Source organism: Podarcis muralis, chromosome 13 (genome assembly GCF_964188315.1).
Source record: "Podarcis muralis chromosome 13, rPodMur119.hap1.1, whole genome shotgun sequence".
NCBI classification, from domain to species: Eukaryota; Metazoa; Chordata; class Lepidosauria; order Squamata; family Lacertidae; genus Podarcis; species Podarcis muralis.
In genome coordinates this window covers 47,164,961-47,190,670 of record NC_135667.1, presented here as the reverse complement: position 1 = coordinate 47,190,670, position 25,710 = coordinate 47,164,961, and the positions used below count along the sequence as shown (strand labels likewise).

The 25,710-nt window shown below is 43.6% G+C and overlaps 1 protein-coding gene across 6 annotated transcripts in view; it reads right to left on the bottom strand.

The window, feature by feature from the left end:
• Positions 1–25,710, bottom strand: part of ANKRD17 (ankyrin repeat domain 17) — a 109,381-nt gene that overhangs the window by 73,765 nt on the left and 9,906 nt on the right. The window contains exon 1 of one of the 6 annotated variants that reach the window (XM_028703844.2): positions 8,718–8,865. The exons of the other annotated variants lie outside the window; for them this stretch is intronic. Within the exon in view, the coding sequence (XP_028559677.2) occupies positions 8,718–8,771 (54 nt within the window). The 5' untranslated portion in view covers positions 8,772–8,865. Of the gene's footprint in view, positions 1–8,717; positions 8,866–25,710 lie in introns of those variants that run through there. 6 annotated transcript variants of the gene reach the window in all.

Here is a 25,710-nt window from a genome sequence, read left to right as displayed (position 1 = left end):
AAATCACTAAGAAAAACATCTTCAATTCTAATACTTCAGATTCCTGGTATGATCTGTGAGGTACTAAATACCAACAAATGAAAAATAAAATACAGCCTCTATACTTCTCCCCCTATCTTGTTGAGGCTCCTAGATCGGGTTAGTAATTTAAGATTTTTGAAGAAAATTCATTTGAAGTAATATAACTTATTTGCAAGATTGTTTAGCTTTCCAACATAAATGTATAGACTGTATTTCAGCTGGCTAAAGCAAAGATATTGTTAACCAAATGTTCAACATATATTACAGATCCTATCCATGTTTACTCGGAAGTAAGCACTAGTCAGCTTAACAGTGCTTACTTCTGAATAAAATATGAATTGCAGTTTTAGAATGACATGGTGAAAAGTCCAAACTTTTACTCAGGAACAGCTGGAATTTAAGAAGTGTTCTATGAATCAGGAGACCCGCCACAAATCCTTTTAAACACTTTTTAAACAGTTAAAATCCTTTCAACTCTCTGCTTTAAAATAACTTTTTTTAGGCCAATATTATCAACCAATAATTCATGTAAAACTTGCTCAACAGCTTACCAAATTATGGATTTTCTCAGCAGGTATTTAGAGTAAAGTGGCATCTGCTTGTGAAAGCATGACTGTACCATACATATCATGTGTCATGCAAGCCGGCAAAGGAGAAATCCAATCATGAACTATCTTCACCATTATCAGCACGCTAAATGAATAATCCCATACGCTAAAAATAGTTTCATTATAAAATCCAGAGTACAGCTTTTCCAAACCACATGGCCAGAGAGTTTCAACAATCCATCTTGGAAAGACTGCATATGATAAATAGACTCGCGTCTACGAAATCTCGTCCAACAAAAAATGTTAGACATTCAGGGACTCTGCACTGAGAAACTGACAACTATGTCATTTTAGTAATAACATTTCTTGGTCAGGAAATTAAAACAGGCATCTAAATATCAAAACCCACACATGCACAGCTGTTTGGATTTTGAACCTGAAAACAATTTATGTGTTTAATATGCATGCTTTTGTAAAATAAATACTTTATTATGGGGGGGGGGGAGAAACTTCTCAAAAGCTGTGAAATGAATCAAAGAATAAAAGTATATAAGCTTTTTCATGTGTTTATCACATTTATCAACTTAGATAAAGCCTGAGTTTACAAAATTCATCAGACTGAGTTATCTGCAGTATGCACATTTACCTGGCAGAAAGTCCCACTGAACAGTGTTGGACTTTACTTCTGAACAAATATGCATAAGATTCACAGCATGCATTGCACAGTGTGGATTTAGCATCACAAAAAGAGCCTAGGGCAATGCCCAGTAGGGGCTCAGTGTCCAAGAATGCACCCTCAGAATAAAGTACAGTCGTTTTATTTCAAATATCATTTGGATTCACCTAGACCAGGGGTCTGCAACCTTTAAGACAAAAAGAGCCACTTGGACCCGTTTCCGAAGGGGAAAAAACTGGGAGCCACAAAACCGGGAAGGTGACGTCGGGACGGTGCATGACTAACGCACACACCGCCCCCATGCGACGTCACAGCCAGTACAGCACCCGCCACAGTGGGGAGTGTCGGGGCGCACAATGCGCCTCCTCCCCTTGCTAGTATCCGCCCCGGAACCACGGCAAAGGTGTAAAAGAGCCACATGCGGCTCCGGAGCCGCGGGTTGCAGACCCCTGACCTAGACAAAGGATAGAATAATTTTATATTAGCCCACACTGATTGTATCCTAGTCCATTAGTACAAAATGTGTATACTTAATATTAGGTAGACTACTTCTAAAATGTTTTTCATTTAGTACAACAAAAACTGTTTTAACTAACTTGAAGAGTGTACCTGACTCGTACAACTAACATTAAAACATGTCTTTTTCTGCTGATGCGCCCACCCAAGGAAGTCATTTTTCATAACATATTATGGTTGTATCCAGTCAGACTGAATTAATTCACTGAAATTCATGAAACTGAGTTAAGCATGCCATCAACTGCAATGGGTCTACCCTGAGGAGGACTGGCTCTGGATAGAACCCTTATCTCAAAACCACTTCTATAATATACAAAGATGTGACAATGAAGAACTGTATACTTAATATTTTAGCTCTAGAGGTCAACCCACTAAGAGTATTGTTCTCTCTAACTAACACAATGGTCTGCACATTAAGGAAAAAACACCAAGCTTATAATAGTCACTTATAGCAAGCAATAACTGGTTGTTTGTCTTAAAAGACACAATCAGTGTCTCAAAAATAAAATAATGAGGCAATTTGTTTAGTAAAAAGGCAATGTAGGCCTACTAAATGTTGTAGCCACTTGCAAGGCTAGATTGGTGCTTTTGTTATTACATTTCCTGAGAATTCAAATACAATCAATATGAATGAAAAATTAAGCATTCACATGCTCGTTTACTTGACTGTACTTCAGAAGCCAGCTGTAAAATCCAAAATCCGTAAAGAATCCCTCTACCAAACTCCCTATCAAAGGGGATGCTCCCAAGATAATAATTTTTTATTAAGTGTTATAAATGCAACTTGCCTTACAGAAAGGCCCTCTGTACAACTGTCTGCTTGTTTGTGTATCAGGACAAATTTCTGTGGGCATAAATAATCCCCAAATAAAATAACCAACTCCCTCAATACTTCCTTCTTGCATTTCTAACATTAGGGCAGAACGGCTTGTTTTGACTACAAGGTTTAGTGTGTTCAGTTATGTGCTTCCCCTCTAGAAAGAACTTTCACATTCCAGCAAGGCAAAGCAGCAAGAAAGGTTTTGTCTTAATCAAAACAGACCCCTCAGGAGCAACCTCCACTGCAAAACAAGGAGATGTAGCTAGTGGTAGAAAATACAGAAGCACTTCAACATGCCAGATCGGACCAGAACTCCATCTAGAACAGTATCCTGTTTCATATACTTTGGCCAACCACATGCCTCTGCTAAGTCCACAAGTAGCCTCCTCCCACTGCTGCTCTCCAGCTACTGTCACTCCAGAGGCATACTTCTTCTGAAACTGTAGGTTGCCTACAGCAGCCATAAAGGTAAAGGGTAAAGGGACCCATGACCATTAGGTCCAGTCATGGCTGACTCTGGGGTTGCGGCGCTCATCTCGCTTTATTGGCCGAGGGAGCCAGTGTACAGCTTCCGGGTCATGTGGCCAGCATGACTAAGCCGCTTCTGGCGAACCAGAGCAGCGCATGGAAACGCCGTTTACCTTCCCGCCGGAGCGGCACCTATTTATCTACTTGCACTTTGACGTGCTTTCGAACTGCTAGGTTGGCAGGAGCAAGGATCGAGCAACGGGAGCTCCCCCCGTTGCAGGGATTCGAACCGCCGAACTTCTGATCGGCAAGTCCTAGGCTCTGTGGTTTAACCCACAGCGCCACCCGCGTCCCTTACAGCAGCCATAGCTCCTAGCTATTGATCAACTTTACCTTACATCAGGGGTAGGCAAACTAAGGCCCGGGGGCTGGATCCGGCCCAATCGCCTTCTAAATCCGGCCCATGGATGGTCCAGGTATCAGTGTGTTTTTACATGAGTAGAATGTGTCCTATTTAAAATGTATCTCTGGGTTATTTGTGGGGCCTGCCTGGTGTTTTTACATGAGTAGGATGTGTGCTTTTATTTAAAATGCATCTCTGGGTTAGTTGTGGGGCATAGGAATTCGTTCTCCCCGCCCCCCAAAAAAATATAGTCCGCCACCCCACCCCCCAAAGATCTGAGGGACAGTGGACCAGTCCCCTGCTGAAAAAGTTTGCTGACCCCTGCCTTACATCAACAAACCATTCCCCTTTTACAGTCATCTTATCCAGCGGCTATCATTAACTGCTTTTGGCCAACTTTGAAGTCATGGAATCTGCATCTAGTCACAGTCTTAAGATGGCATGCAGCAGGTCTGTCTTCAACCTTAGGCAAAGCATTGAGTGGATTACTCAAGTAGTAGTAGTAGTACAGCGGTACCTTGGGTTAAGTACTTAATTCGTTCCGGAGGTCCGTACTTAACTTGAAACTGTTCTTAACCTGAAGCACCACTTTAGCTAATGGGGCCTGCTGCTGCTGCCACGTCGCAGGAGCACGATTTCTGTTCTCATCCTGAAGCAAAGTTCTTAACCCGAGGTACTATTTCTGGGTTACCAAACTGCGGGAGGCAGTGGAAGACAGAAGTGCCTGGCGTGCTCTGGTCCATGGGGTCACGAAGAGTCGGACACGACTAAACGACAACACTATTTCTGGGTTAGCGGAGTCTGTAACCTGAAGCGTATGTAACCTGAAGCATATGCAACCCGAGGTACCACTGTAGTAGTAAAACTTGTACACCGCCTTTCATCCAAAGATCTTAGGGCAGTTCACCCCACAAAAATACAAAATAGAAACACAAAATACCTAATAAAAACAAGAACAAGAACAGAACAAACACGTAACACCCTCCCTCCTACAAACACATTTAAATGGGCATTGGATGTCAATCAGCCAAAGGCCTGGCTGAAGAAACAATCTTGCCTAGCGCCTAAAGATGTAAACCGAAGGAATCAGATGAGCCTCCCTGGGAGAGCTTTCCACAATCGAGGAGCCACTGTAGAAAAGGCCCGTTCTCGTGTTGCCACCCTCTGGACCTCTCATGGCGGCATATGAAGAATGGCCTCAGCCAAGTTGGTTCATATGGGGAGTGGTGGTCCATGAGGCATTGCGATCCTGAGCTGTTTAAGGCTTTATAGGTCAAAACCAGCTCTTTGAATTGGGCCTGGAAACTAATTGGCAGCCAGTGCAGTTGGGCCAGGATCAAGGTAATATGCTCAAACCGTCTTACCCCAGTGAGCATCCTGGTTGCCGAATTCTGCACCAGCTGAAGTTTCCAAACAATCTTCAGAGGCAGCCCCACCAGGACCGGATTTAGGTTTGATGAGGCCCTACCCTAAGCCAGTGTTTCCCAACCTTGTGCCTCCAGCTGTTTTTGGCCTACAATTCCCATCATCCCTTGCCACTGGTCTTGCTAGTCAGGGATGATGGGAGTTGTAGGCCAAAAACATCTGGAGGCACAAGGTTGGGAAACACTGCCCTAAGCTACTGAAGGTATGTCCCTTTGTATGTCCAGCTGTCCTTTGTCAACAACAAATTGTCACTGTTTTTTGTGTTGAATATATGCTTTATGGTAATTTATGGACCTAATAGGTATCTAAAGCCATTTGTACATAACAAAATATGTATTTTATCAAAGTAATTGTTGAACTGAAATACAATTAAGAAGTATCCAGGTTTTTTTCCTTTAAATTTTTGGGGGGCTTGTTTAGCTTATATGTAAATCCAGCACTGGAGCCCCATGTATAAAACATTGCAGTCATCTAACCTAGAGGTTACCGAAGCATAAGCAACAGAAGTTAGGCTACCACTGTTCAGATAGGGGCGCAGCTGGGCCACCAGTCAAAGCTGATGAAAGGCACCCCATGCCACTAGGACAAAAAGCCTTCTCTGTCAACCTTCTCCACGCCATTTATAGTAGTTTTATTATCCGATTTATTCTAAGAAAAGTATAAACCACTCAACATTTTTAAAAATGCTGATGTACAAAAGAGAACAATGGCAAATAAAATAACCTAAAATCAATATAAAATGCAGTCTTTTTCCTATATCTAAAATAGCCAGCAGGATACTTAGCCCACTTTTCTAGCATGTGCTGAAACCTCTGTCATGCCCAACGTACCTTTCCCCCCACTAAACTAAGCCCCAAATGCTTTAACCTTAACTCATAGTAGAGATGTTCCAACTCATTTCAGCTGTCCTTCTCAGCATTGACAATATCTTTTTTTGTGGTGAGCAACCAGAATTGTACACAGTATTCTAAGTGTGGCTGCACTACAGATTTCTATATGGGCATTACGATACAAGCAGTTTTATTTTCAACTTCTTTCACGATAATCCGCAGCATGAAATTTGCCTTTTTCCATGGCTGCTGCATGCTGGGTTACGGTTTTCAGTAAGCTCATGACCCCAAGATGCCCTTCCAGGCTCAACGCTGCCAATTCATACCCTACCAGTGTATATGTGAAGTTTGGAATTTTTTGGCCTCAATGTGCATTTCTTCACACTTACCGACACTGATCCTCCTTTGCCAGTTTTCATCCGATTTGGGGAGATCATTTTGGAGCTCTCTGCAGAGTGCTTGTGACATAATTTGGTGTCATCCGGGCTCACTGCTTGCCTATCATGCCAGATCATTTACAAACAAGTCAAAAGCATAGCTCCCCGCACAGACACATGGAGGATCCTACTACTTACTCCCATCTATTGTGAAAACTCACAATCTATCACTATTTTCCACTTCCTGTTACTTAACCAGTTACTAGGTTTAAAAGATGACCTGTTTCTACCTTTCAAAACTTCCAGGGGAGTTTACAATAATAATGCTTTCCACCAATTTAACCATATTCAATGTTAACCTGACCTGCAATTTCCTGCATCCTTTAAAAATGACGACTATTTTTTAAATTCTCTGACAGGGAATCCACTTTTTGTTAGAAGACCATCAATTTTAAACTCTAGTTCTTTCTGAACTCTCTGCTGAATGCAATCTAGTGAGCTGTTAACTTTTAATTTGTTGATAAGCCCCAAAACTTCATCTCATCAGCTGTGTTTGACTCAGTTCTTCAGCCTTACATATTCCTCAGTGAAGAGATTCACAAATAATTCTTTCAGCTTTTCTGCAATCACCCTATTCTCTTTTAATACATCTTACACCTCTTTGTCTAATACCCTTAACCTCCTCCCTGGCTGATTTCCTGCTTCTGATGTGCACCCAAAACCAGGAAGGACCAAAATTACATTCATCTAACTTACATTAACAGAGCAACACAATTAATGGAAGTACCTCCTACTCATTACACACAATTAAACCTATGGAACGTTACAAAAAAATATAAGCTTAAAAACGCAAGCCGACTAAAAATATAAATATAAATCTTCATAAATGCAAGTCAACCAACAGTTACTAAGCTAGGAGAGAACTACAGGGGATGGATTCTTGCTATAATTGCTCTGTCACCCATGCTTTTCCCACAAGGCATCTGACAGTCACTGATGTTTTTCACCTGTATACTCTTCTCCCTCCCCATGGAGGGAGATTCAGACTGCCTTTACTGATTATCTGGTTATTTATTTTTCTGATTGTTTTACTTTACTGCTTGATTCTAATTCTCACACAGGTATTGTATTGTATTGTATTGTATTGTATTGTATTGTATTGTATTGTATTGTATTGTATTGTATTGCTGTGGGTTAAATACCATAATCTGCTTCAAGAGTCTTGTGGAATATTTTCAGAAAATAAAAATTATAATGCCAACTCGTGATGTAGTGATAATCCAAGAGCAAGTACTTTGAAGATGTCCTATATTTGGTACCTAAATCTTTAAATTAATCGTAAACTGGGAAGCAGTTTCATAACATAGTTGCTTCAATCTACCACAACAGTAGATGCACAGCTATGATGCTTACAAACATTTTAGAAACATGGAAAAATCAGCTGCTGTTTTGGAACGTGTAGACGGCGTGTACAACTACAAAAGAAAAGCTAGCCATGCACAGGGCATTTAATTGTAAAAGGGAAACTGCATACAAAAATGATTTCCTACTTTCATTTTCCACGATTTCGTCAAGTACATGCATTGCTAAAAAGTATTCCGTAGCACGCTGAAGAAGTGAACTTCTAAAAAGTATTGCTTGAGTCAGAAAGGCATTCAGCCATTGGTGTCTGACGACTGTGGGGTGGGGTGGACTATTTTACAGATTCAGATTGAGTAAAAAATTCAGATTAGTAAAAAAAAAAAAATTACAGAAGCAGCTTTCATTCTCCAGATCACAGAGGCATAAAACTGCTGCTGCAGCGTCATCCCCAACCACAAAACACACACTCGCTCAATTCCCATCTCTCTCTCACACACACAGACTCCAGAAAATGTTCATTGATCATGCAGCACTTTATAATGCGCAGTAGGCCTTTATTTCCTGCACTGCCTGTTCTCCTCCCAGCTCAGCATTATTGTAACTGAGAATTCTATTAGTCGGCATGCTATAGACATATTTAAATAAACCCCTGCCTGACCACCCAGCCAAGCTGTCATATTTAAGTAATAACTTGCAAGTCTGCAGTCACTGCACAGTGCATAGGCCATCACCTACTAAGTAAAGACACTGCTAAACAGCACTTCACCTTTAAAACGGCAGTCAAGATGTGGCCGTGTATTTTACTTGGTAATTAATTTTCTGTTGCAGTTGAATCGATGTCAACACTAGCATTAAAAACAATTCTGCTCCCTCGAAACTGAAATATAAAAGCATATGTTCTCTTCCAAATAATTAAGTATGTCGGACTCAGAATCTAACATGATTATCTGCCGATTTGCAGCCCCACCTTCTAACGAGTTAATCTAAAGGTCACAAGCAGGCAGGCGTAATGTGAAATCCCAGACTCCTCTTCCTCCCTCCCTCCCCCCCTCTCCCCCCCCCCACTGCATATTCCACATCCACAATTTATAAACACTGAATGTTCCATTCTCGACTGATCTAGCTGCACTGCAAGTTAATCTTAGCACATCACACACGTAACAAGGACTCTGTGACTTGCCTTAAAGCACAGCGTCGCCTGAAAGGGACTTTTTTAAAATTATCGGCTTTCAAAGGCACCCTGCAATATGCAAAAAAAGAGCAAGCCCTACCTCAAGAATGTCTTCTAAAACATACGCTTCCATTTCAGCCGCTGTCTCCACCATGTTTTATCAAACTGCCATGATTCTTACTGCACTATGATTAGATCACTGCCAGTAGGAACACTCCTCTGTGTCAGCAAGGGAACAGGAAATGGAATGTTCTATTATACCCCTCAAGCAGCTTTACTGCTGGCAAACCAGGGATCTACCAACAGAGCAGGGGTGACTCACTGGATATCTTTTTTTAAAGACACAGCTGCTCTTTTCTGGAAGCACACAAAGCAAACACAAGTAGATTTTTCTTCTTTTGCAATATCCTTTTCTGGACGTGCGTTTGAATTGGAAATAGAAAGCCAACTCTTCTTCTTCTTTTTTTAAAAACCAAACCATCCTGGGTTACCATTTTTTAAAACTTAATTGCAATTCACCTGCACCCAAGAATCCTGCATGCTGTTCTGCTTAGCTCTGTTAGAATACCGGACACTGAATGAATCTGTGCTTAATAAATATCTGTGACAAATTTCCAATACCCTGCTCATCCATTACAGCAAACGATAGAAAATGTCTGAGTCTTCTAAAACATGAACATTCATGTGTTTACATGGGATAGCTCCCTTCCTAAGATTATTTCATACCTAACACAAGCTGACCTACAGAATAATACAAACACTGCCTCTCTGCAACAAACCTAACTAATCTCAGAGCTTTATGTACTCTGCAGTGGAAAAGTTTAAAATTCTGTGTCCAGGCAATGCATTATTCTACAGTACGAAAAGCAAGACTCAGTTGCATCATCTAGTAATAAGGGCTTATGAAGACAAAGTATATGCACTTCGCTAAGGGACTAAAAAAACAAATATATTTCCTGAGAGATCTATTTATGAGGCACCTGGTCAATCTACTGCCATTCCAGAATGCACATGAGATAGTAGTACCACAGGTATCTATATATGGCATACAGGTGAAAACTAGCTGCTTCTTTTCCTTATAATATTTCACTATTGTTTTATTGGGAAAGTGTGTACAGTATTGAGGTATTTCTGATTGATGCCATAAAGTACGACATAATTTCTGAATCAGGAAAAATCCATTTTTAGAAGTTCTGAAAAGAGGGGGGAAGACATGAGATAAGAGTGATTATTTATACAAAGTCAGTCCCGGTAGGATTGAAGGACCCTTGATTTCCAACTCAGACTTAGCATAAATACGCACTTTACTTCATTGCCAGTAAGGTAAAGGAAAAGGGACCCCTGACCATTAGGTCCAGTCGTGGCCAACTGGGGTTGTGGCGCTCATCTCGCTTTATTGGCCGAGGGAGCCGGCGTACAGCTTCCGGGTCATGTGGCCAGCATGACTAAGTCGCTTCTGGCGAACCAGAGCAGCACACGGAAATGCCGTTTACCTTCCCACCCGAGCGGTACCTATTTATTTACTTGCACTTTGACGTGCTTTCGAACTGCTAGGTTAGCAGGAGCTGGGACTGAGCAACGGGAGTTCACCCCGTCGCAGGGATTCGAACCACCGACCTTCTGATCGACAAGTCCTAGGCTCTGTGGTTTAACCCACAGTGCCACTTGTGTCCCTTCATTGCCAGTACCATGCAAGAATATCCCAAAGTGAGCCTTCTCCATGCTGTCCTAACAGCTAACAGCACTTAAAGGTCAAGAGGCTGTCCCTGAAAAGAGGAACGAAACAGTCCCAAGGCTCACCTCCAGAATGCCAAAACAAGTGTCAAACAAGGCTACGTTCTGGAGGCTGTATGAAAAGTTCCTTCCTGCTGCCTAACCTTAGATCTACAGCCTCTAGCATTGCAACAGTTACAACACATTGACTATGAAACACAGCCCTAAATCAAGGCTACATTCTGAAAGCTGTGAGGCAACTCTTCTTTCTAGACCTAGATTGCAATCCAATGCATGTTTATTTGGGTTATCCCAGGCTTAAAACCTGAAGCAGACAGAACCTGGGCATTTCCAGTCTCAGGTGTACCCAATGAGAAGGAAAGAGCAGAAAAGAAACTTGGAAAAGGATAGACTACCGGGGGGCAGGGGGCAGAGAGAAGAAGAGATGAGATGAGCAACTGTAATCCGTAGCCTTATATACAAGGCTCCATTAACAGCATTCTACGATTATGAAAAAGCAGAATTAGGAAACAGAATAACCAAATTCATAATGATTTCCATACTGCCTGAATGGCCATTTTTCTGGATTTGAAGTAGGGTTGCATGCCTAAAAACACATTTAATTAACTTCTGCAACCCTTATCTTCTGGAAGCCATTTAAAGGGCACATATTTGTCAAGAATAATAATTGCATCAATGAGAGCTTAAAGCGTGGTTTGCTGCCAACACTTGCTAATTAGGATTGACATGATAGTTGCAACATCATTTTAAACACTCTTCTGTCCAATATTTACATGTATTGGGGGACGTGATCAATTTTTGTGGGTAAAGAAGGGGAAAATATTTGCTGCTGTGAAAGAGATGCAGTTCTAATAAACATTTCACTGGATTCCACAGAGAATTATCGGGTTGTAGCCAATGTTAGTCCCCCTCAGAGTAGACCTATTGAAATTAACAATTTACTTGGGTCCATCACTTCTAATGGGCCTGCTCTGAGTAAAAGTTGAATATAATCCATAATTTATATTTATAGGACATTTTGACCACTCAGTCCCCAAAGTAGGGAGAAGACTATGAGATATTGCATTGAGGAACAACAACGTGAGATAGGTACCTCATGTCAAGTCAAAGCATGAGCTCTCCCCTCCCCAGATTCTGTCCATGGTCACTAACAAGTGATGTCTCAAAGTTCCAGAGATAGGGTCCTAATTTATACCAGGTCTGAACAATTATCCATGTTTTGCCTTATGGTCAAGCCCTAGCTGGCAGGACCATCTGAGTCTCAGGCACAAAGCCTTCTCCGTCACACTTCCCAAAGCAGAAATGCTAAGGATTACAAAAAACCTGGACCTTAGATGCTCATGGCACATGTTCTATTTGTGAGCTGCTTGCAACTTGTTTTTACATGCCAACTTATCAGTAGCCTAATGCAGCCTTGCCATATGAAACTTGCCTGCACCCCTGGGGCAAGCAGCAATTGCATCAGGTGAACACCAAGTGGCAAACAACACAGCTCCTCTCCTCTTGCCTTGAAAAGAAATAAACCGGGAACAGTGAATAACTGGACCGTGATCTATATACAGTGGTGCCTCGCAAGACGAAAAGAATCCGTTCCGCGATTCTCTTCGTCTAGCGGTTTTTTCGTCTTGCGAAGCAACCCCATTAGTGGCTAAGAGGATTAGCGCTATTAGCGATTAGCGGCTTAGCGGCTATTAAAGGATTAGCAGCTAAGCTGCTAAAAGGCTATTAGTGGCTTAGCGGCTTTGAAAAAGGGGGGGGAAGCGGGGGGAAATGGCGAGACTCGCAAGACGTTTTCGTCTTGCGAAGCAAGCCCATAGGGAAATTCGTCTTGCGAAGCGCATCGCAAACGGAAAACCCTTTCGTCTAGCGGGTTTTCCGTCTTGCGAGGCATTCGTCTTGCGGGGCACCACTGTACCAGCTTGTATTTAATACAGGGCAGCACTAAGGCTGCTGCATATGCAAATTGAGACAGGAAAAAGTTCAAGAGAAGCGCCCCCCCTAGTCACTTTCACCATGGCAAGCGATCCCTTGATGTGAGTGTGATGAGAAGTCCCAGCCTTCTACTTTCGCTCAGGGCTAGGGAGGGAAAGTGCAACACCCCTGCTGTACTGAATCTAGGAGCACAGGTCAGTTACAAAGAAAATCCTTGCCCTTGAGACTGGCAGCTTTGGTGGTGGGGGCACTCAGAATGCCCGCCCATCCAGTGCCAGTATAAAGTCCAGCTTTTTCCTCCAGCTCTGTAGACAAAGCTTGGGACTGCCCACCTTGGCATCAAGCACAGAGCACTGAAAACTCAGATAGCTTACCTGCTTAACACAAAAATAAACTCTAACCTCTCTCTTTGGCTCTACAGAAAGAATTTGGGGGTAGTTGACTGGATGCTAGACAGCCAGTGTTCCAATTGCCCCTGACTCCACACAGCAACAACTTACTCAAGCTTGGACCTGAAGTAAAGGCATCATCCACACAGTTGAACAAACATGGAGATGGTCCACATTTCTTCCTTCTCCAGCTTCACACTTGGTAGTATGGGGAGGCAGTGTCCCTGATACTGTTCACGGGTGCAGTGTGAAGCCAAAGGGAAGGGGAAGGGAAGGTTCTGGCATCCACCAGTTTTGGCTGGACAACTAAGACCTGCCAAAATTTGTGGAGCCGCGTGTGAGTATTTTAACTTGCCACTGCAATCATGCTTGGGCATACACCTCAGTGTCCTTCTGCTTTAATGTCGACTAGCCCTTTTAAGGCAGCTGAAAGACAGAGAGATCTTCCCCTGTGTTCAGTCTCCTACTCACTCACTCTCTCTATAAATATATGGACAATCAGCACAGGAATCTATCTGCTTTGTCACTTCCCAAGGATTGTGGGAAGTACCAGCAATGGACAGGAGAGCCTAGAGAAATAGCTCAGCAGTAGGACAACTGATGAGAAGAGAAGACTCCCTGGAAAAGACCCTAATGTTGGGAAAGATGGAGGGCACAAGGAGAAGGGGACGACAGAGGACAAGATGGTTGGACAGTGTTCTCGAAGCTACAAACAGGAGTCTGACCAAAGTGCGGGAGGCAGTGGAAGACAGGAGTGCCTGGCGTGCTCTGGTCCATGGGGTCACGAAGAGTCAGACACGACTAAACGACTAAACAACAACAAAAGGACAACTGATTTGCATGTTGAATATTACAGGTTCAATTCCAAACATCTCCAGGTATGGCTAGCAGAGACCCTAATCTGAAACTCTGGAAAGCTGCTATATACAACAAATGGTTCAATGATATGACTCAGCATAAGGGAGATTCCTATGTTCCTCATTAAGTGCAAGACTGATATATTAAACAAGTTCACATGGTTTGAAATAGTCAAGAAAGAATTCTCTGACTTCACAAATAACAGCAAAATCATGGTTTAGTCGTCGGGACCATGGCTCAGGCTTATGTATTCTTTATTCTCTCCCTCACCTCTTGGTTTGAACAAGCTATGGCTTCCAGTTCTGCATTGCAGGCCAACTGTGGTTTGTGAAAACAAAGGTAAATGGCGAACTGTAATTTACCCAACCTGGAAAGGAAAGGAGAGCATCTGAAGAGTGCAGACCTGAGGCACAGCCCTGAAACCATGGTTTTGCTATTTTAAGTGTACATTCTGCAGAGAAACCTGGGTTTACTGTTACATATTGTACAAAATGGCCCTAAGAAGACGAGACCAAGTAGCACATATAAACCCGGCAAATCTTACATAAATTTATGCAAAAAGGATGCAACAGACACCATACCAGACTGGAATAGGCAGAACAAGATAGGGTGATGTAACCAGTGAGCCTCAGGCACCACCTTGCAAGACCAAACAAGCCAGCTGTTACGAGGCTGCATGGACATAAAGACACAGGGAGTCATTAAGTAATGAGCCCTGCCTTCCCTTGCTACATTCTCACTGTACATCTAAGAGTGCAGAAGAGTGCAAAGCTCTCGTGCTAGAAGCAGCTCACATAGCACCAGAACAAAGCAAGAGAAGAAGAAAAAAGCAGAATGGACTGCCTGGCTTTTCCATCTCAGAATGAAATATTCTTCTTCTTTTTTTAAAATAAATTTTTATTGGAAATTTTATTTACAACATAACACAACCCACCCCTCAACACAGAAATCCACCCCCATCAGACACAAACATAACAAACAACAAGCATAATTTACAACAATACAAACAACCAAATAAAAGACTTCCTTTATCCTGTTTCTGGCATCCTTATTTACTTCTTATAAGCTGTTTCCTTTATGAATAATTATTAAGATTTTTCTAATTATAACTTAAATATCCACAAAGTCTCCTGCAGACATTAATCGAAACAAGTCCAGCTATGAATTTTACGGCACTGTTTTGTGAAGTATTCTCTGCATTTTCCCCATGCTTTTTGAAATTCTTGTCTAGTATGATCTCTAATTGCCTCTGTTAATCTAGCCAGTTCAATATACCCTAACAGTTTGTCTTGCCATTCCATTTTTGTTGGCACAATTTCTTTCCCCCCAGTTTTTAGCAATTAGGATCCTTGCTCCTCCTGTAGCATACAGGAATATTTTCTGATCTTCTCTTGCTATACCTGCGTCCGTTATCCCTAGTAGAAAAGTTTCTGTATTTTTTATAAAGCTATACTTAAACTTTTTTTTAAGCTTGTCATATACTATGTTCCAGAAGCTTTTGATTTTTTCACAGGTCCACCATACATGTACAAAATATTCTTATGCCTGTTCCTTGTGCAACTGAAGCATATACAGGACAAACAGGAAGACTTTACTGACTCTAGTCCCCAGCTGTAGGGGGCTGCTTCCTCTCCTCAGGTGCACCAACCCTATGGGGCTGAGGTGTGTTTGCCCACCAAGAAAATCTGTTGGAAGTGGGCAAAGGAGGCTGAGCATGGAGCCAAGAGCGATACAGCTTCAGTGACTGGCTCCACATAAACGCGAAAGAGGAGCCGCTGGCCACTGAAGCCGCACCACTCTGGGTTCTGCGCTCAGTCTCCTCCTGATTATATGATGCTGTGTGCTACACGCATATGACGTTACGCACGCACATGACGCAGCATACATAATGTCACACATGCGTGACATGTGCCACCGCCCCCCAGTCTTGGGCACAAGTTGGCGCCTCTGCCTCTCCTTGAAAATATTCCATTCCATTCTTTTTTTTTTTTTTTACTGCAAACCTGAGAGCAGAGGCTGTTATAGGTGACCTTTGAAAACTTCTCTTTGTTTTGGCTGAATTCTGGGATAGGTAAAGGTAAAGGGACCCCTGACCATTAGGCCCAGTCGTGACCGACTCTAGTGTAGCGGCACTCATCTCGCTTTACCGGCGTACAGCTTCCAGGTCATGTGGCCAGCATGACTAAACCGCTTCTGGTGAACCAGAGCAGCGCACGGAAACGCCGTTTACCTTCCCGCCAGAGCGGCACCTATTTATCTACTTGCACTTTGACGTGCTTTCAAACTGCTAGGTTGGCAGGAGCAGGGGCCAAGCAACGGGAGCTCACCCCGTCGCGGGGATTCGAACCGCCGACCTCCTGATCGGCAAGTCCTAGGCTCTGAGGTTTAACCCACAGCGCCACCCGTGTCCCGAATTGTGGGATAACAATACTTAAAATAAAATAAATACAATGATTATGATTAAGAATGAGTTTAATCTTTTTTACTATGTTCCTTCTGTCGCTGCTGTGAACAGTTTCAAAATTACTATAGACTGCGGGTTCTCCTGGAAATTGGGGGTGGGATGGGGTTTTTTTTTGGGGGGGGGGGTGTTCAACACAATGTTGTTGGGTTTTTTCCCAGGTCATAACTGGAGCCAAGTAATTACCTGCTTCCAACAAACGATACAGAGAACCCTGAAGTCTGTCAGATATTAAATCCAACATACTTTGTACATACAGTGGTACCTCTGAATGCGAACGGGATCCGTTCCGGAGCCCCATTCGCACCCTGAGTAGAACGTAACATGCAACTGCATGTCTGCGTGGGTCGCGTTTTGCCGCTTCCGTGCACAACATCATTTTGAGCGTCTGCGCATGCATGAGCGGCAAAACCCGGAAGTAACGCGTTCCGTTACTTCCGGGTCACCGCGGAGTGTAACTTGAAAGCGCTCAACCTGAAGCATATTCAACCCAAGGTATGACTGTACTGTGTGCAAAAGAAAATGGTAACTACATTAAAGCCAGTGTGGATGCCAAAAGCACTACACACATCTCTTTCTCCCTCTCTCCCCAGACCCAACCCCACATCAATTATGTTTAAAGCAAAATGTATCGTGGGACTTCATCCCTTAGGAATTCTGGATCAGGCAAATGGCCCAGTCCAGCCTCCTGTTCTCATAATGGCCATACTGATGGGAAACCTGCAAAGCAGGACATGAGCACCAGGGAATTCTCCCCTCCTGCAGTTTCCAGCAACTATTTGCTACTCATCCAAGATGTCAGCTAACTTAGTCTTACAAATTGCTTGGCAATGAAAGCTGGTCCTCACCCCATTCTTCTCACTACAGCTACTATTACACTACCCTAGTCATGCAGCTGTGCCATTGCCCCCACCCCTTGGCAGCACTATGGTGGCTATACATTATCTACTCAGATATTTTAAGGACCAGGGTGCTCTTTCCTCTTTCCCTTTCCGTATAAATCTCCACTAAAAGGAAGAACACATTGATTTATTAACTACAGGAGGAATTCAATAGGTACTAAGTGCCTAGAATGGCAAGGAAACCTTCACTGTAGGACAAGGAAAGGCTTCCATCTTAGGGCAGGGAGTTGAACTGAATGGACTAAGGCATTCACCCCAAATCTTAATGCGTAATTTTAAATAAAAAATAAAATAAAATGGGAGAACAGCATGGCAAAGGATTGGCAGAAACATGTCACTTCTGATGTCAGCTTCCCTCCACTATTTTAGTTAAATGCTTTATTTCCATGTTTGTTTTGAGAATAAAACCTGAAGTTGTAACCATTCCGGAAGAGAAAGCAATTTTATACATGGTTTCTGTTTTCCTGTAAAAGACCAACAAAGCCATCACCATTATTTTTTACTTAAGACATAAGTAATAATAATAGTAATAATAATTTATTATTTATACCCCGCCCATCTGGCTGGGCCTCCCCAGCCACTCTGGGCGGCTTCCATAAAAACCAAAAATACAGTAAAATCACATGTTAAAAACTTCCCTGAACAGGGCTGCCTTAAGATGTCTTCTGAATGTTAGGTAGTTGTTTATCGCTTTGACATCTGCTGGAAGGGCGTTCCACAGGGCGGGCGCCACTACCGAGAAGGCCCTCTGCCTGGTTCCCTGTAGCTTTGCTTCTCGCAATGAGGGAACCGCCAGAAGGCCCTCGGCGCTGGACCTCAGCGTCCGGGCAGAATGATGGGGGTGGAGACGCTCCTTCAGGTATACTGGACCGAGGCCGTTTAGGGCTTTAAAGGTCAGCACCAACACTTTGAATTGTGCTCGGAAACGTACTGGGAGCCAATGCATGTCTTTCAAGACCGGTGTTATATGGTCTCGGCGGCCGCCCCCAGTCACCAGTCTAGCTGCCGCATTCTGGATTAATTGTAGTTTCCGAGTCACCTTCAAAGGTAGCCCCACGTAGAGTGCATTGCAGTAGTCCAAGCGGGAGATAACCAGAGCATGCACCACTCTGGCGAGACAGTCCGCAGGCAGATAGGGTCTCAGCCTACGTACCAGATGGAGCTGGTAAACAGCTGCCCTGGACACAGATTTGACCTGTGCCTCCATGGACAGCTGTGAGTCCAAAATGACTCCCAGGCTGCGCACCTGGTCCTTCAGGGGCACAGTTACCCCATTCAGGACCAGGGAATCCTCCACACCTGCCCGCCTCCTGTCCCCCAAAAACAGTACTTCTGTCTTGTCAGGATTCAATCTCAATCTGTTAGCCGCCATCCATCCTCCAACCGCCTCCAGACACTCACGCAGGACCTTCACCGCCTTCACTGGTTCTGATTTAAAAGAGAGGTAGAGCTGGGTATCATCGGCATACTGAAGTGTCATTTTTACATTTTACTTTACAGTGGAGCCTCCGGATATGAACTTAATTCAACCCGGGGGTCCGTACTTACCCCGAAAGTCTGTATCCAGAGCTGCCGCTTCTGCACATGCACAAAGAGCACTTCTGCACATGTGCGTGGGGCGAAACCCGGAAGTATACACTTCTGGGTTTGCCGCGTTCGCAACCCGAAATTACGTTACCCGAAGCTAACGTAACCCAAGGTACCACTGTATTTTTGTCAAGCTTGAGCATCATATGGGGTTCAACAGCACTTGTGAAATTATTAGTGCTGACCCATACAACAGGCATAGGCAAACTTGCCCCTCCAGATGTTTGGGGACTACAACTCCCATGATCCCTAGCTAACAGGACCAGTGGTCAGGAATGATGGGAGTTGTGGTCTCAAAACATCTGGAGGGCCGAGTTGGCCTATGCCTGTGGTACAAGGTCAGCATGGAACCAAAGTAAGAATCGTATTTGCTATTTTTATTTCTCTAGCTCCAAAGCAATGGAATATATTGACTTCGTTCACTAAATAAATAGATGCTATTTATTACTCCCATCAAAGCAGTCTTGGCTCTCTCTTATTGACTCTTTAAAGAAAGTACATGGGTGGGGTCAGGGAGAAAAGCTGGGGGGGGGGACTTCCTAAATATTTTCTCTATACAATGATGTCATTATCAGCATGTATACTAAAAGTGATATCACTTCTTCAAATGTCTTTACTTATATTGCCAAAATGCCAGCACCATGGTACCACAGCAAGTTTTCCGAATCTTGGGTCCACAGACGATGTTGGACTACAACTCCCATCAGCCCCAGCCAGCATGGTCAATGGTTGGAAATGATGGGTATTGTAGTCCAACAACATCTGGGGACCCAAGATTGAGCAAGTGTAACTGGAGGAATATATCAGCATGCTTTGGGAGAAGCGGTGGGAACTGAGGTTTGCCAAGAACAAAAGTACGGAGGGGTGTATGTTTAAAGAGTAAATGTTCATGTTCAATGGGAACAGAATGCTGACAAGCCGAACGGAATAAACAGAACTATTTATTTACAACATTATTTACAACATCCTACCTCCAATAAGCTCCAAGTGATACTCATAGGCTCTCCCCCTCCCCCACCCACTTTTATCCTTCCATACCAGTTAAAGGTAAAAAAATAAAGGTAAAGGACCCCTGACAGTTAAGTCCAGTCACGAATGACTCTGGGGTTGAGGCGCTCATCTCGCTTTACTGGCCGAGGGAGCCGACGTTTGTCCACAGACAGTTTTTCTGGGTCATGTGGCCAGCATGACTGAGCCGCTTCTGGCGAAACCAGAGCAGCACACGGAAACGCTGTTTACCTTCCCGCCGGAGTGGTACCTATTTATGTACTTCCACTTCGACATGCTTTCAAACGGCAGGTTGGCAGGAGCTGGGACAGAGCAACGGGAGCTCACGCCGTCGAGGGATACGAACCGCCAACCTTCCGATCGGCAAGTCCTAGGCTCAGTGGTTTAGACCCCAGCGCCACCCATGTACAGTGAAAGGTAGGAAAGGCTTAAAGGCAGCGGATGGCACTGAGCAACTAAAGGAGCTTCATGACTGATTATGAACTGGAATCCAGCCCAATAAGCTGAACCTCAATAGTTACAAATACAGTCATACCTCGGGTTACAGATGCTTCAGGTTGCACGTTCTCGGGTTGCCCACCGCGCCGAACCCTGAAGTACCGGAATGGGTTACTTCCGCGTTTCGGCGCTTGCGCATGCGCAGAAACACTAAATCACACTTTGCACATAAGCGCCACATCGCGACCCACCCGTGCGCAGATGCACCACTGCGAGTTGCAAACGTGCCTCCCGCATGGATCACGTTTGCAACCCGAGCGTCCACTGTAGAGTTTTCTGTCCTCTTGACGGAAAGTGGGGTAAAAGGACAGAGCAACATAATTTTGTTGCCATCCAATCTGTGCTGCTGCAAAGGTGGTGGATCCAAGTTTCAAATGCAGAAACGTAAATGAGCATAGGACTGCTTCTGCATTTGAATGGATTACAAACCAAGAAGCACAGTTAGGGTTTGGTGTTCGAAAGGTAGTTTCATACATTGAAGTGAACAGAACATCTTCTGGTATTTAGCCAAGGAATGCAGTCTGGAATTCTGCCAAGGATATCCCTCCTGCAAAATGATGGCAAAACCTCTGCACAACATAGCCTCTGTACTCAGCGGCACAGCTGCAAATAAAACGTTGCAAATGTGTTGTAAAGTGCACAATACAAACATGACACTAGATGGCGACAGCGAGCTATGCAAAATTCAATGTATTTTTCACAGCGATTTTGTGTGTGTGTAGATTCCACCTCTAACTCAGATTCCCCCATCTTCTGCAGCATGTGAAAGAAATTGTCTATGTTTGGAAAGACACCCAATGGGGGGGGGGACCTGACATATGAAATGGTAGAAGCTTGTTACAGTTTGGGCAAACCTTCAGATTTTAGAAGGCTGTGATAAACATGATGACAAATACAAAGAAACAAAAACAGATTATGACAGTGTAGAAAAGGAGACTGATTAAATTTCATGTTGTGTTCATTGAAACTTATTTCCCCTCTTTTTCTCATCTCCTTTTATGTCTGCTTGACACTGTGGGGGATTAGAAAAGACATAATAATTTTCAGAATAAAAAATAAATGGTTTTACAATATTAGTGGTTTCTGTTTTCATTTTATTTTTTTACCTACTCCTTATTCATGGCCACAAGCAAATAGTTGCTAGATTCCTTAAAGTTAAGCAGCCTGTAACTGTTGTCTGAATAACCTGCACTTTTAATATGCCAGAGATTATATCTATGGTAAACATAATACATTTTATGCTCAAAAAGTGGCTTTTGATATGTAAAATACTTTTTTAAAAAAACATACTGCATTTAAAAAATATTTTCCCCAAAATCCATTTTTCCCCATAGAAAAGGGAAGATGGGTGTTCCCATGGTTTCAAAATTTCTGGAAATTTCACAACTCTAGATATCATACAGTAAGTGAAGAATAAGCAGTCTTTAAGTAAACAAAAATGAACTTTTAGTTCTTTAAGATCACAACAACAAAACCCAAGTAGTATAAGAATCTGACCTCTAGAAGAACATATTTAAGAAAAAAGATAACACTTCGGTGTTTTATTTGGCTGTTTTATCTAGAGTTTGATTTGGTTAGCAAAGATATTATGATTGACATATATTGCTTTTTCCTTATTTACAGTCATTGTCAATAAGTAGCTTTGCCAGAAGACCACCAGCAAGTCTTTATTTGGAACTTATCTGAAATATTACATAGAAGAAAAAGGTGCAATCTTATGCTGACTATATGTCAGCTGAGAAGCAACAGGATTTGCTGAACGCCTCCTTTACAGTCACAGAGTGCCAGAAACGCCACTGCCACGAAAAATGTAGGATCTTACATCTGCAGAACAATTCCTCAGCAAAGATATGCCAGCAGAAGAGTTTAAACAGTGCACTCATGGGCAACAGAGAAGTACTGTTACATCATTCCCTATGCCCCTTCAATCACACCATGTTCCTGTAAACAGTGCAACTTTACACCAGAACCTGGCACCAATAAGTTGCTGCCATCAACTTAAATGAAAGGGGAGAATTAAAACAGCCGCTTGCATCAATAGTTGCCACAAGAGCATAGGATGTAGTGCAATTCAGCACCCAATCACAACACATCACCATCAATATATAAACCTCAAAGAGGAAGACCACAACTCAGATGATAAGAGTTTACTGAATGGGTTTTAATTCCCTGGCCTCATGTAGTTCACACTTCGAGTTTGCAAGCGGGAACTTTGGCAATGTAAAACTATGAGGAAAGGGCGTTGTGCACAAAACTGAAGGTTTCCATAGCCCACACGGCTAATGTTCCTGAGCTGAGAACCCCACTGGATACACACCTTAGGACCCCAGACCCAACACCAAACTCCATTCCCACAACTAAGAGTACCAGGAGAAGGCACCCAACACATTTAAGCAAGGGAAGGGGAAAAGAGACATTGCAAAATTTAACTGCTGGGACTGTCTTGTTTCCCCCACCTTGTTTGCTGTAACTGAACAATAGTGTGTTGTTTGAACTGTCCAACCAACAGCAAGGACCAAGATTTTCCTGGCTGTTTCTTTATGGGATTAGTAACCTACTTCCTTCAGGGCAGTTGCCTGTACCCTTGCAAGCTCCATGACAGGTAAGTGTTCCTGCCACGAAGCTGGTGCAATCAGGAAAACTACACCTACTATGTTGTTGTTGTTTAGTCGCTTAGTCGTGTCTGACTCTTCGTGACCCCATGGACCAGAGCACACCAGGCACTCCCATCTTCCACTGCCTCTCGCAGCTTGGTCAAACTCATGTTCGTAGCTTTGAGAACACTGCCCAACCATGGGAAAGAAGTTGAAAATTGGAGAGGAAACCTTGGGATTGCTTGTCTAGATCTTTCTGGGGGTGGGGGAAACCACCACTGTACTTTGATAATGTTGTCATTCCTGCGATGCAGATACTGCAGCAGCTGCTCCTTCTGCCCTGAGACACAGTTTGTGTAATGTAATGTAGCCAAAACACTGCATAATTGAAGCACAAACATGCTAATATACCTTCTTGTCGTTTAGTCGTGTCCTACTCTTCGTGACCCCATGGACCAGAGCACGCCAGGCACTCCTGTCTTCCACTGCCTCCCGCAGTTTGGTCAGACTCATGCTGGTAGCTTCGAGAACGCTGTCCAACCATCTCATCCTCTGTCGTCCCCTTCTTCTTGTGCCCTCCATCTTTCCCAACATCAGGGTCTTTTCCAGGGAGTCTTCTCTTCTCATGAGGTGGCCAAAGTATTGGAGCCTCGCTTCAGGATCTGTCCTTCCATTGAGCACTCAGGGCTGATTTCCTTCAGAATGGATAGGTTTGATCTTCTTGCAGTCCATGGGACTCTCAGGAGTCTCCTCCAGCACCATAATTCAAAAGCATCAATTCTTCGGCGATCAGCCTTCTTTATGGTCCAACTTTCACTTCCATACATCACTACTGGGAAAACCTACTCTGCTGCCAAACCACTGTCCCAAGCACAAAAGGGTTGCTGGGGTGGCCAGCCAACAACCCTATGCACATTTCTTTGCCTTTCAGAATCTCTTCCATTCAGGATACTGATCAATGAAGGCCATGGCTTCATCACATGTTATCTCTTTGTTGCTAGGGTATGGAAGATAACTAGGGTGATCTCACTTCAGCTGGCTTCAGAATTGGACGGTGGTGGGGGGTGGGGGAGAGATGAGTGATACATCTCCCCCCTCCCCTGCGTGATATTAGTACAGAACTGCTCTGCAAGTTTCATACTTCCAAGTTTTAAATCAGTGTTACGCCATGCCTATTGGTCCCAAATGAAGGTTTTTCGTAGTGTGGTGCAGAAAAATAAAAGTGATTAACAGGGTGATGCTATACTTGTACCCAATAAGGTAAATGGGTCTTAGCTGGAAGTAAGTATGAATAAGATTGCTGGCTAAATTCTGCTATAAATAATTGTGTAACAAAGAACACAAAAGTTAATGCTATTAAGCAGTGGTTTATTTTAAATGTATACCAGATTTTTCCGTGTATAACGTGGAAAAATGGGGGAGAGATTGCAGAGAGTTGTTGAGCTTTTGGGGGGGGGGTGCCGCTCACCCGCCTTATCACAGCAACCAATTGCCCACCCAATTGCCGCAGCAGCCAATCGCCAGCAGTCACCAATCACCCATCAAATCACCGCAGACAATCTCCTATTCGCAGGTGCAACCAATCGCCCGTCCACCCTCTGCAATATCCGTGTATAAGACAACCCACAATTTGTAACTTTTTTAAAAAAATAAAAAAGCATCATCCTATACACGGTAAGGTAAAGGCAAAGTTATCCCTGACCATTAGGTCCAGTCGCAGACGACTCTGGGGTTGCATGCTCATCTCGCTTTACTGGCCGTGGGAGCCGCCGTTTGTCTGCAGACAGCTTCCGGGTCATGTGGCCAGCAGGACTAAGCCGCTTCTGGCGAACCATAGTGCACGGAAACGCCGTTTACCTTCCCGCCGGAGCGGTACCTATTTATCTACTTGCACTTTGACGTGCTTTCGAACTGCTAGGTTGGCAGGAGCAGGGACCGAACAACGGCAGCTCACCCCATCGTGGGGATTCGAACCGCCGACCTTCTGATCGGCAAGCCCTAGGCTCAGTGGTTTAACCCACAGCGCCATCCTTATACTTTACCCCATCCTTATACACGGTAAAATGCAGTTTTAGGATGACAGACAATAACAAATAACTGGTAATGCTAGATACAGATATTCAGTGTGATATTCCCACATAATGGAATAAGGAGGATATTAAAGCAAAACAAACTAAGATCTCTAAAATAAAAAAGCAGCATCAATATCACTACTGAAATTATCTCAGGCTAAGGTCAAAGGCGGACGTGGGTGGCGCTGTGGGTTAAACCACTGAGCCTAGGACTTGCCGTTCAGAAGGCCGGCAGTTCGAATCCTCGCAAAGGGGTGAGCTCCCGTTGCTCAGTCCCTGCTCCTGCCAACCTAGCAGTTCGAAAGCACGTCAAAGTGCAAGTAGATAAATCGGTACCACTCCGGCGGGAAGGTAAATGGCGTTTCCGTGCGCTGCTCTGGTTCACCAGAAGCGGCTTAGTCACGCTGGCCACATGACCCGGAAGCTGTACGCCGGCTTCCTCGGCCAATAAAGCGAGATGAGCGCCGCAACCCCAAAGTCGGTCACGACTGGACCTAATGGTCAGGGGTCCCTTTACCTTTACTTTTAAGGTCATAGGCAACTTTGTTATACAATGTGAGTGTAAGAGGATGTGGAAAGTAGGTGGCAATGTCACCTCTAAGAAAGTGAGAAAATTATTAAGAAGTTCTGACAGGCAATACTTGAGGTATTTGGTCATGAAGACTTTGGAACATGCAAATAACTGTGCTTTTATGTTTCATTAATAGTTCATTTGCCCAGTGAATTACTAAAATAGTGTGCATTAGATCTAACAGAGAGATCCAAGAAAATCCTGTTCCCTTGGCTACAAAACATTGCAAGTGCCTTAAACTATAAATGTGATCCTACCCCTTGAAACTTTTTCAGACTGAATTTATTCCAGCTTGAGAGATAAAGCTACACATAGTGGCACAAGGCTTATAACTTATTAACCTAAATAAGAGGCACAGCATAGATTATACATAGGGTAGTTTGCTCCATTCTCCTTTTCCTTTGGAGGGGAACCACACTAGAACCTAGTTTGAATAACAATAGGAACCATGAAGAGCAATGCATTGTGTTGACTGACCAAACTCAAC